Raw genomic sequence first — 12,826 nt, forward strand, 5'->3', positions numbered from 1 at the left:
TGCTTGGCCCAGTTGTTGACAGCCCAATACACCAAGTTTGTGCGTAAGCAAGTTAGGGCTATGACAGAGTGTACTAATACATCTCTTTCATGGACACTTCAACAATGCCCATGAGTGTGCTTGGCAGGGATGTTTCACTGTTTTCCATGCATAGTAAACCATTCATTGAGTATGCGTGTAAAATGAATTGCTCTCTGTGTTTCTGTTTTATTTGAACTTTGGCCCATGAGACAAAGTCAAGGCCAAATTAGATTTTGGTGAATATGGTCTGCGTATTTGTGCAATTTAAAGCCAACACAGAATTTACAGGTGACCAAATAAACTTCTGTAGCCCAGCAGTGAAAAATGACCATTACACATAGACGCACATTCAATTTATACATAGATCTCAAATTTATTTCTCTCTTGTTTTTGTGATCATCATTATGAAAGCAGGGGGTTCTAAATTGAAAAAAGAAAAGACACAACTTTGTACAAAACTATAAAATTACAAAGCATTATTCATTTCCACAAAACATCCGAATACTTTGTTCTCCTTCCATACAAACAGTGATCACACAATCACGTAACACTCACAAACACACACACACTTGTAAAAACAAAAAGTGGAGCACAAGAAGGTAATGTGTACTACAACAATCAAAATGAAACACATCTTTGATGTGAGTAGTTGATGAGACTCAACACGCTGCATAAATGCACCTGCCTTACATGGATTTGAAATCTTATGATGAAACCTGTCAAAACCCAACCATTGAAAAAAAAAATACTGAACAGAACATTCTTCTCTTGCACTCTATTCAAAAAATTAAAACTCATCTTGCAGAGAATACTTCAACAAACAAACAGAAAACAGAATTCTCATTTTGTGTTGTGTTTTAACAGGTTTTTTGTTTGCTCCCGCATATCAAGACAATTCATTTTAATAATAGAGTGCTTTCAATTTTCATTCAAATTTCATGTAAATATTATTTGTAAACAGCATTTGAAAGAAGAATTGTGTGACACCGTTCACCAGTGTGTGTGTGCTTCGTACCCAACCCAACACCATCTAACTGTACAAATCATTATGACTGACGTTTATGATAAAGAAAGAAATTCAATATGAATTTAAGGTTCAAATATTGATAAGAATGACCATATGAATCCTACGCTGCCTTTGATACACCTTCTAATGCCTGACCTTGACATTTTCAATTCTACAAGATCAAGGTCATGTCACCTTAAAAACTGAACAGCGCATCTCAAGCCACATACACAAAAAAGAGCATCTTAAATTATTTCAAATGGGTGGCCAGTTTAAACCATTCCTGATTTACAATCACATGCACAGTGTATTTTATAACTTTCGCTCTTGAAATCCTCCAATGTCAGGGGCCTTCTCAAAATCCTGCCACATATTTACTAAGCTTTGAAGGAAATGAAATGCAGAAAAGACCAGACTGCAATTGGAGAATCTACAAGCTTTTCTGAATCTTCAGTTTTTTTATGAGGAAAACTTATGAAGACAGTTAATGCTAATACAGGATGTACTGGAAAAATTGACATGGTAGGGATGGAACAGAGTTGTACATTACTTGAAATCATTGAAATCACAACTATATGAGCCGGTACAGCTGCAAAGATTTTAACATGATGAAATCATGAAAATGGTCGATAAAGGGTTAAGATGCTTGGTGTATCAAATGTGAACAATGTCATAGGAATGGATCTTATGTCAGGAAGTGTAACACAGACATGACAAATATGAGCATGAATACTGAATATATGCAAAAATTGTCAGAAGCTATGAAGCACCACAGCATGAGACGTAGCACCATTTTTTTGTTTCTTTTTAACAGGTATGCATTTTTTCATTTCATTTTTACATCTTGGCACACTGGCCAGTCAAGAGATATCCGTGTACAAATAAGATATTTCAATGACATAAAAAACATTTAAGAAAATCAAGCATTGGAAATCAACAATTATAAAAAAGTTATGTTAAGAATTCTTTCTCTATCAAGCTGCTATATTGGCACAGCACAGAGCCCCTTCAACACTTCATTTATGAGCAGTCCAACTTGATAAAAATTTTGTGGGAATAAATACAAATATTACAGAGAAACTGACAGAATTATCAATTTGACAACAATGCAGTCTTTCTTCAAAGTCATTTCCACTGGCACGTTGGAAATTCACTTGGTGTATCCAACGCACTCAAGAACAGTACTGTCTCCCTTCCAAGAAAAGCATTGTGAGAAATAGTGTGGACAATCGAACCACATCCTCCTGTCCTATCTGCCAGAAATATGCCAGAGGAAACAGTTCAGTGAGAGTCAGAAATCAAAACGTGGACAACAGTACTTGTAAGTCAGTTCAAATGTTACTCTGACCTTTACATGTTTGTAAGCTGTGTGTATGTTTCAGTTGTTCATTGCCTATCATTCAGTTGTCCATTGCCTGTCATAATTGAGAGACTGTTGACATCAAACAGGGAATGTGCTGTGCTGGGTGTTTTTTTTGCAGCAAAATCTTCACAACGTTCCATCATCTGCCAGTTTACAAATCTTGTAGGGCATGATCACAAATTTTAGAAATTTCCTGATAAAATTCAGGAGTCAGTAAAATAATCTTCTGATCGACATAAGCCTCAAAGTTATAACCTTAATATACATGACAATCAATACGGACAATTATGTCATTTCCTGTGCATCATTGATGACACCAGCATCACTGTCACATGATACTCACATGACAACTCCGTGTCATATGATACCCACATGACTGAAAAGCAATGTGTGTATTGCCTTCCTCAAATAGTGAGTCCATTCACAAAAGAATACTTAGTTAACAGGCATGGCTCTCTGGTATGAGAAAAACGTCTTTTGGGGTTAAACATTAGAGGCAAATGGGTGATCAAAATGATATACGATTTCAGATACACAAAATAACACTTCCACTGACCTAGCTGTTTACTCTCTTTCAACCCCATCATCATCAAATTTTGTTACTGCTCCACTTTCATGCGGCAAAAATTTGACCTCTGTACAGGGAGATGGGATGAAAGGGTTAAAGGTCAACCACACTGGCAGTTTAGCTGCATATTAGTATGGAGACTTCCTTGGCAGTAATGTGTGTAAAATCACCTGCATCATAATGTAAAGTCAAACAACATATTTCATTGTGGCTTCAAGAATCAAGATTCAAATTTTGACAAGGCTGATTCCATGGTCTTAACCAAAACATCTACGTAATCTGTCTGTCTTGTAGCTTGTTTGGTGCCATCTACAGTCGACCTGTCCCCATCACCGGATTTGGAAGTTGATGGCTGAGGTGAACGTGGCGTTTTATCTTCTTCTTTTCCTTCGCTATCATCGCTGTCTTTTTCATCCTTCTCTTCATCTTCATCTTTGATTTTTGCCTTCTTGGCAGGCAATTCATCAATTTCATCACCACCTTCAACAACAGACATAAAGACTGGATTTTTCTTTGATACCAAATTAAAATATCATCTCCTTTATTGTACTGTAGCTTACACTAAGTATACTAATTATTTTACACGTCAAGGAGGCAAAGCTGTATTGACTGCAAAAAGTGTCATCATTTGCAATTATTTATTAAACACAGGTATTTACTTTGAATCAGATTTTTCTGTCATGAAATTTTTTCACTTCAGTTTTCATGGAAAACAAAAAACAGCATTCACTCACTTAATGGTATAAAAAACCAACTTTGTTGCATGATTGTGCAAGATTTGAGAAACACAAAGCAAATGAGTTGAGGTCTTATGAATGTCCAGTGCAAATCTGTGAAACACAACTTTACATTCACATTATTTACTGAACTGAAAAAAAACGATTAAGAAAACTTATGAACCTTATGAAGTGATGGATCAATAGTAAGGAAAAGACAGGAATAAATAAAGATTTGACTCACCTTCAACATCTTGGTCTTCTGATTCCTTCTCACTCTTATCTCGTCTCTTCTGATAATCTTTACAAACTTTCAAGATATGTTTCAATGCTGGTACTAGGAGTGGACTGATTTGCTTAGGAGGTACAACAGAACACATCAATACAAGTACTCTTAGATCCTGCAAGGAATGAACTACTGTCAGTGTTTACCCTTCATAATGCGTTGCACAAGTGGCAATGTAGTGAGTGAAAATACATCATATCAGACTCATTCAATATATAGGATGTAAGAATATTCACTGACCTAAACAATGGAAAATAAACCTGTTTACGCGGTGACTATTAATGCCCTTGCATACAAACATATTACATATTTCATCACATCATCCAATAAAATAGCACTCTCACAGAAATCTTATGGAGTTATTTGCTTACCCCAATCATCCTATAGGCAATGTTATGGAGCTGTGCTGTGTTGCAATTATCAACTTGTTCCCTATCCGCAATCAATGATGTTACAATTGTATTAACCAAACCATTCCAATTATTCCCAAGTATTCTGTTGTACACCTAAAATGAAAAATATGGAGAATTAATGATGCACAGTTATCTTGTCACATGTTATACTATTTTCATAGAAACTCTGATAATTACTAAATTTGTATGAATCAAGTCATGTGACTTCACTCTTCCTGTGTCTAAATATTGTCTATCCTTGAACAAACCTGGCTATACTCAGATACCATATATTTTTACCATATACCAGACCCAATGATCTACACATTATCTGTGTGTAGAATATTCAAGAGATTTTCGACATTGTTCACAACATTTGGGTTTTCAGCAAAAAGACATGTGGGATATGGTAAGATCACATGATCACCTTAAAACTAAGGTTGAAGATAAAGGTAGCCCATAATACTTTACCCATATCCTTGACATATGGTTAAGAGGTATCCTTTCAAGATATTGCATTGGGGAAACAAGTTTACATATTTATGAGGATTTGATTCAACAGTGAAGGCAGACAAAGATGCAACATGGCCATAGTTTGTAATGGTCATCAGAAGCAGAAGATTATATCTCTGACTAAATGACAACCTGGTTCAAAGTCAGCACTCGACAACACTCACCTTTGGTAGAAAGATACAGAAGAATGCATTGATGGAGGGATTGTTCAGACATGCTCTCTCATCCAAGAATATGGCCTCTACAAACTCATGGAATGTAGGCATGTTACACAGTACTTTAATGCAACCCTTGTCTACAGCCTGGAAAAACAACAAACAGCATAATGAATATATAACAAAATTACAGACACAAATACAGATTTAGAGTTAGCTAGTGTGACATGAAGTGAACGCCACATAATGTCAATGATTTCAATCAAGAGGGTTTGAATAAAGAAACTTCAGGCCACTATACAGGAAAGCAGAAAACAGCCTTCAGTACAACTGGTATCTGGTGAGCATTTGGTGTGTTAATGTTCTCACATCATTGACTGCATGCACTGTGCAATCAATGTACCAAATAAGTTTCATTGATCATACGACTTGAAAAGAAGCCCAGATACCAGCTTCTGGTATATTCAGCAAGTTTAACTTGTTTTCAGGACAGAATGCACCTTGGTTACCCAGGGAGGATCATTCTGAGTTTCAAATTTTAACAGTATTTTTCTGGTGTGCAGCCTGTGTGAACTCATTTTGCAGCTTGCAGAGTAACATGAAGTTTTCACTGTCTTATTGAAAGTCAAAATCATACTTAAAGGGATACAGGCATTGGAACTGTGCTCGAAGGTCGTATGGGATCCATACGGCCAATGATAACACTGTATCCAAGGCGTGATGGTGATTGATGAAAGTTAAAACATGTCTGTAACAATCAATCGTATAATTTAAATGCTGCAGCTATGATGATGAGGTGCATCAAGATATCGAGCACTAAATACATTGTTTGTAAACAAGAAACTCACACAAGCACAGTTCAGATGACTGTTTCTCTTTGACATAGAGATAGCTCATTTTGAATTTGATATTTAGGCAAATTTTAGGTAATATTTTTTCTTGTATCATATTTGCTTGGGTGACCCCCTGATATTTCTTGATTGTGAAAGAGAATAGTTTGAAGTTTCCTTGAGGGATGTCTGTGAAAAACTTCACATGCTAAAGTTTTATTCACATCTTTAAAATGTTCTGTACTTACTTCAGAATGGTAGATATCCTTCCATAACTTTGGAAACCATGACAGATGTAATGGTATAGCTTCAAAGGCAACCAACACACCTGAAAATGAGACAAAACCAGTAACCCAGGCATCAGTGGAATTCCTTATCACCATCTAGACTTTTCAAAGCTGACTTTGTCATTTAGTACATGATGAGACAAACATTTGGACAGCACTGGAATAATCGTGAGAGAAAAACTCACAGTTTCATGGGCCTCATGTAAAAACACCTGATTGATGTGAAAACAAAAATACACTACGGCTATAGTACTTTCAAAATCTGTAACATATTATTACATCATTCGCTGAAAATTGACACCTAACATCATTGTGTGTTTATTTTTTCCCAAATTATTGCTTTGAAGGCTACGGTTGGCCCATCTCGGTGCAGATCGCTGACTTTCACCATATAATCTGGATACTTTCACTTTCAAGTTTACATGGTAATTATCTTTAGAACATGAAAGTATCTTCACCAAAACATTCATAACAATACGGTATCATAAATTGAGAAATGAAATCTCACTCATGAATGTGAACATGGCCTTGTAAACTGATAATATACATTATAGTGGTATGAGATATGGCAGTAACTTACTGAGGTGTATAACTTGTTCTGTCATGGCATTGACATTGACAGCTGTACGGCATAGCATGTCAATGCATACATGATATGGTTGGAAAAACAGCAACAAAGCCGCGTCATAGGCATCATCATTGTTCTATGGAAGATACAAAAAGTGATGTCACTGGTTAGGTGATGACTACAGAAATGGTGATGTCAGATGAATTTTTCCTCATCATATGACTTTCAAAATTTTAAAAGTCTGACTGATTTTATAGTTGCACTTATCCCATATCAGTTGTTGTCAAAATCATGAAATATTTAGTCCAATGATTAATGTTAAAAGCACTTCTGAATCTGATTTGAGATTAATCTAAGTAATTTCAGTTGATCACCAATTTCTAAACTTGACCACTCCCATCCACTACAAAAGTGCAAGGCCTACAAAAACTGGATATATCATAACAGTGTTTGTTGAATTACTGTTCTTCAATCTGATCATTAATTTATTAAACACTGATCAGTGTCAGCTGCCATTACTGTTTGTCTTCTGCCAAACTTGCTTTATAAAGCACAAATATTAAATACTTTGTTAAATGTTAAACATCTCACAACAAGAGTTATCTAGATCATATCAGCCAGTTTGTTTCATATTCTCTAGAATGACATGTCCAATCAATGACACTGTTCTTACCTTGTGCACTTCAACTTGGTTGTGATGCAGACACATCTGTAGTTCAGGACAAGGTGGTCTGATGTTGGCTTTGTTCAACATTGGATGTTGTACTCGGCGTGGAAAATATGGTCCCGATGCTGAAATATGCAAACACAGACACGTTATGACTTTCACAAGATGCATTACTGTTGGTGCCCTGCCTTCTAAATTATACACCACTGATAAGATTGGTGATTTCTTTGTACAATTTTCTGGATAAAAAAGGTGCAAGTGCGCAAATCTATCAATACCACAGTACAAGGGCAGAGTAGAAATGTTTTCCACAGAGAAAGATTGCCAAACAAAGCTTATATTTCATAGCTTTAGGGTTGATTTCATCAATGTCAAACACTTTTGAGAGTCACAATCACGACGTTTGCAGAAAAATGTCAAGTAAATTAAGGCAAAGGTTTTGTTCCCTCAATCAGTGACACCAAAACTCTGCACTACTTACCAGCTACTGGTGACTTCTTGAATGAGAGATGGGCATGGTGTATGATAGGTACAAGGGTCTGAACACACTCTTTGCTGTACACTAACAGCATGTCCTTCAGCATTTCTGAAATTTATCAACAAACAAGTTTACTCATTTCAAACACTTGACAAACCATTGGCTATAAAACAACTGAAATGTACCTACAAATTATTTACAACACATCTTATGACTGCTGTTTAATACTGACACATCTTTTCAAATTCATTATATAAATTTTCAGTGAAATCAGCAGCTTGAATAATGATGCACATATTACTGTGAACACTCTGTTGTCACAACAATGGTGAGTTACCACACCAGATGTAGCATTAACTTTGCATCCAGTGCTATTGGTGATTTCTACAGAGTAAAAGTAGCTGAAATCTCTCACCTAGACACTCATGCCTTAGTTCATCTGGATTGTATGCATTCAACAAAGTTAACAATTTCCGTGCAAAGTCCATTCTCTCTTTCCATGCAAATAATGCTTGTTTGATTTCTGAAATGCAAAAATTGTATATTAAAAAAAGTCCAGCCTAAATCAAGACTGAGACCTTCAACTTCCCATTATGTCACCAAAAATCACTGATAAACATCGCTAATTGTTACCATTACTTCCTCTTCCAATCAGTTCTGTTTCTTTACACAGTAGTTAAATTTCTCTGATTGAAAACGCGACCGTTGTATCGTAAAAATCATTGAGCTAAAACAAAAGTAAGTTTAGATGATAGTCTATACAATGAATATAAAACTATTAGCACCTGAGGCTACGTCACCTTTGAGTTCAGAATAAACCCTGGCACACTTGAACACTGATCTTGTGATGGCAAGCAATTCTATGAGATCTCCAAGTACATGACAAGCTGTAGCCTCATGGTACATCATGTGTAATGTATTCACCGCCTGCAAGTCAAATCATAGCTTTGTTTAATTATACGAGTGACACATAGAAATGTTGTTTCCTCGACAAGAAACACACATTACATGAAGAGCAGGAAAATGGCCACAGTGATCTAGTAGGTTGAAGGCAGTGAAATTTAAGAAATCCTGACTTTAGAGCGGTAGTCAAGAACAAAAAGACTTCTTCAAAAATGGGACTCAAGGTGCAATAGCAAGAAGGTACACAAGTTCTGTATTAACCCTTTCACCCCCAGTTCCCTGTATACAGGTCCAACTTTACCATAGAAAACAATGGATTTGGGACAAACCATGGTGGTGAAAGGGTTAAAGGCCTGTCCTACACTGGATCATTTGTATGGCGTGTAAATCAGCTTTCCCATAATAGTGTGTAGGAGGTTTAATTACAGAAGAAAACAACATTATCACACTTCTGTACTTACATCTGTAAGACGACTGAGTCCATGGTTGCAAATGACGACAAAACGGTCTCGGTTGTCGTCTATAAGAATTCTGAAAGCACTGAAAATGAAAATGAGAGATTAACATCAGATATTTGAAAGCAATAACTTTGTCGTAACTTTGACAAATCTTTCAACTCAAGCTATATAACGGTGAAATGTTGTGGCTTGAAGAGCATTAAAATTCACTGTTCAACATCTTGCAACTAATGTTCATGGAAGTATTATCTTTACAAAGGAATGTTGGTTTCTAAGTTGTACAAACATCTGGAGCACATAGTATCCCTGACCTTTGCAGGACTTTCTGTACAGTTTTCAATAAATACTTTTTGTGATAGACACAGACAATATTTATTGTTAATGCAGAAAGGTCATGGACAAAAAAATGTCAGAGCTATGCCACTGGATGGTTACAATATTTGTTGTCAAAATATTGTATGCTGGGTGTTTCTATGCTGAAGAGTAAAAACTTGTGTGAATGTGTAGAATGTGTAGATTAGGGTACATTACAAAGGATTAGGGTAGAATGTGTAGATTAGGGTACATTACAAAGGTACCTGATCAAAGTAGTCCAGCATGAATTTCTCTCAAGGCATTCTAAATAACACAATAAAGTTGCTCTCTTGAAGTTACTAATCTCTTGAATTTCTTGTTCACTCATTCCAGCTCGTTTGGTGACAAACAGCTTCATCAAGCGGAATAGTTCATCAACAGCCTGTGAACAGAATTGTATATGTGTCAATGAGTCTGCACTAGTTGGGATAAAGTATATGACTTTAAGGTGGGGCAGCATGTCTGGGCTGACCAAGATATGTTCAAACATTCTGGGTATTTGAGACAATGTGTTAAAACATGGTCAGTCTGTCTGGGTTGCTGTGACGTTTCAAAGCATTATGAGTACTTGACACAATGCCAGGTGGATATGGCTGATTTATCAAGGTCAAGTATTAGATGTTACATTGTCTTGGGTACATGGTATGACTCAAGATCTGAAATTCACTTGCAGTAAAAATATATATCATGTTTGCATGGCTAGATGTTTCTATCCCTTTTGAACAGTGCTGGCAGGTAAAATTCCCTGATGATGAAACAGATCACCAGGAAATCAAGAGTTCAAGGGGTTAAAGCTTGAGTTCTGTTAAATTTAAATCCTTCTTACATTTCGTATTAATCCACATGCCTCGATTCATTTTAATGATGTTCTTGCAGAGAGTGATTTATTCCACAAAGTTCATTGTTGGCAGCCTTAAGAACAGGCGTCAAAATTAACATAATATTATAATCTCAAGCTAACTGGAATTGACAATTTCATTTGAAGAAAGACAATATTTCATTAAACTGGGCACTCACTGTTGGATACTGGCTGGCATATGGAGTTAAGTTCTTGAAAGCCCACTGTAAATTCTGATGACCCGCCAACTGTCTTGTAAATGTCGGTGACTGCTGACAACACAGTCTCAATAAACCATAGTACGCAGGTAACATCACCCTATTGAACATGATCACTTCCTGGTCATCATGATCAGCTCTGAAATGGAATACACAAATTAGGATATGTTACACACATATTGATTGTTACAGTTGGGTCTGATTTATCTGTGCACAAAGGTTGCACACCACCCTGTGGTATGTCTTATGCAACATACAGTCATGTAGATGTGTAATTTATGGAAACTGAACCCTATTTCTGAGGGATAGCAGTGTTTAATGACAGAGGCACTATGTCAACAAGAATTGATCACTTTGTTGCAGGATAATTCACAGGAAAAGTACGTAAGGGGAACTGACATAACTTGATTTCATGACAAAATGAAGGACAACAATTCAGAGTTAATGCACAGCTCTGATTTCTTGAAGGAGGTAGTGTTTCATCTACTTGTCTATTCTATGCCTCTACTTGAATTATCAGAGGACACAAAAGAGCACTTCGGGTACAAATTTTGTCAAGCTTTGTATCTGAGTATGTCTATGCATTGATTTAAATGGAAGTTGCCCAGTCATAAGACTGAAAACTCAGGAATATTTTCTGGTATACAATATGTGTAGTATGTGGAACAGAACTTCACAAAATACAACATATGAGTGATCAAGTCTTTTATTGGACTGCAGAAAGCTAATGACAATTTGTTAAAAGCAGTCCGTTTATACCGTGTTATGTATTGCTATTACACTGGTGGAGGATTCCAAGATTTGACAGAGAATATAAAGGACTTATCGAAGATTTGAAGAAAAGTCTTGTAACATTTATTTTCATTTTTTAGAAAAAATGTTGACAAAGACGGCAAAATTCACATATACTGACTAGCTGTGACTACAGAAACCATTTTTAACTTTCTTTTGCTTCTAAAGACTATAGTTAATGTAAAATCTTCACCTGTCAAGTCTGATCAGAAAGTTATGATATGATAACATAATGTATCTGATGGATTTCCATATTCTTTATTGCTCTCTAAAATAATAATATGGGGTGAAATCTGATAAAATTAGATACATGGTTAAGCATTCAGACACATATTTCAAACTAAGTAACGCAAAATTTATTACAACACTTACAGTATATAGTTGAAGGCAATATTTCTAGTGACTGTTTGGTTATCTACGATGAGTTTGACATTCTCTGGACAATCACAGCAGACATTGTACCAAAACAGTAGTAATGCCTGTAAGAACAAAATAATTGAATGAACGGATGAATGGATAAATGAATGAATGAATGAATGAATGAATGAACAAATAACTGGATAAAGAAATAAGTAGACAAATGTTCAAACATGATACCAGCTCCATAAATTATACAACGTATCAGAAATACTAGTGGCAAAAGTATATTAGATTTATGGGAAAATCTATCATGTATGCATTGTATATGGTGAATTCTGTCAGTTTCATCGGTAAGCTATTACACATAGAGCTTCCATAGCTGGTTAAATGACTTTTACCCTTCATCACCAGTGGTTGGGAGTGAGGAAACCCCCCTCCCAAACCCATCCCCTGCTCGGTCGCTCCGCTCCCTCGCCATCTTGATATTTTCTTTCAACCACCTGAACTAAAACTTAGACATAACCCTGTAGCAATAACATCTCCTGAATAAACTCAGCCTTTCATTTCTGTAGTGACTTACCTGTTTGTTATGATTTGTAGAGATTGCTGGCTCTGATAACTTGGGTTGAAATAGACTCCAAAGATCAGTGAAATACGATGAAAACTGAAATAAAAATAGCGTCAATGACACTGTAGCTCCCATCCTGGACTATTTAGTGTTTGTTCTCTGGTCAGATATTTGAACATGTGTGAAAGGGATAAAGTGCATGAAGTGAAAATACTTAAATGAAATGTACTGGAGACAGTGAAATATGTTTAATGTAATTATTCAGAATATAAAATGGAAAAAATACAGAATTAGATATATCGAATACTGTGATACAACCATTAACTCAACAAGTCATTTACAATGACATACCGGTAGTCCCCACTTGTAATAGGAGTATTAGTCTTGATGGGGCAGGAAAATGTGGTCATTAAGAAGTATCACTGGAGTGTATATGTTGAGATCTATGGGCACATAGGTCTATGTCGTTGTTCCCAATTTGAAAC

The 12,826-nt window shown here is 36.0% G+C and overlaps 1 protein-coding gene across 4 annotated transcripts in view; it reads right to left on the reverse strand.

Moving 5' to 3' along the window:
* Positions 1–369: 369 nt before the first annotated feature.
* The window catches only part of LOC139148926 (ubiquitin carboxyl-terminal hydrolase 34-like), a 75,820-nt gene continuing 63,363 nt past the window's right edge, over positions 370–12,826 (reverse strand). For 3 of the 4 annotated variants that reach the window (XM_070720380.1, XM_070720383.1, XM_070720382.1), the window contains 15 exons: positions 12,354–12,437; positions 11,786–11,892; positions 10,583–10,760; positions 9,790–9,947; positions 9,215–9,293; positions 8,636–8,777; positions 8,266–8,373; positions 7,854–7,958; positions 7,379–7,497; positions 6,718–6,841; positions 6,099–6,178; positions 5,030–5,167; positions 4,332–4,466; positions 3,919–4,075; positions 370–3,438 (listed from right to left, as the gene is read on the reverse strand). In XM_070720380.1, the coding sequence (XP_070576481.1) occupies positions 3,179–3,438; positions 3,919–4,075; positions 4,332–4,466; positions 5,030–5,167; positions 6,099–6,178; positions 6,718–6,841; positions 7,379–7,497; positions 7,854–7,958; positions 8,266–8,373; positions 8,636–8,777; positions 9,215–9,293; positions 9,790–9,947; positions 10,583–10,760; positions 11,786–11,892; positions 12,354–12,437 (1,974 nt within the window). In that variant the 3' untranslated portion in view covers positions 370–3,178. The remainder of the gene's footprint in view (positions 3,439–3,918; positions 4,076–4,331; positions 4,467–5,029; positions 5,168–6,098; positions 6,179–6,717; positions 6,842–7,378; positions 7,498–7,853; positions 7,959–8,265; positions 8,374–8,635; positions 8,778–9,214; positions 9,294–9,789; positions 9,948–10,582; positions 10,761–11,785; positions 11,893–12,353; positions 12,438–12,826) is intronic. The other variant, XM_070720381.1, reaches the window with a different exon arrangement.

Source organism: Ptychodera flava, chromosome 14 (genome assembly GCF_041260155.1).
Source record: "Ptychodera flava strain L36383 chromosome 14, AS_Pfla_20210202, whole genome shotgun sequence".
Classification (NCBI taxonomy): domain Eukaryota; kingdom Metazoa; phylum Hemichordata; class Enteropneusta; family Ptychoderidae; genus Ptychodera; species Ptychodera flava.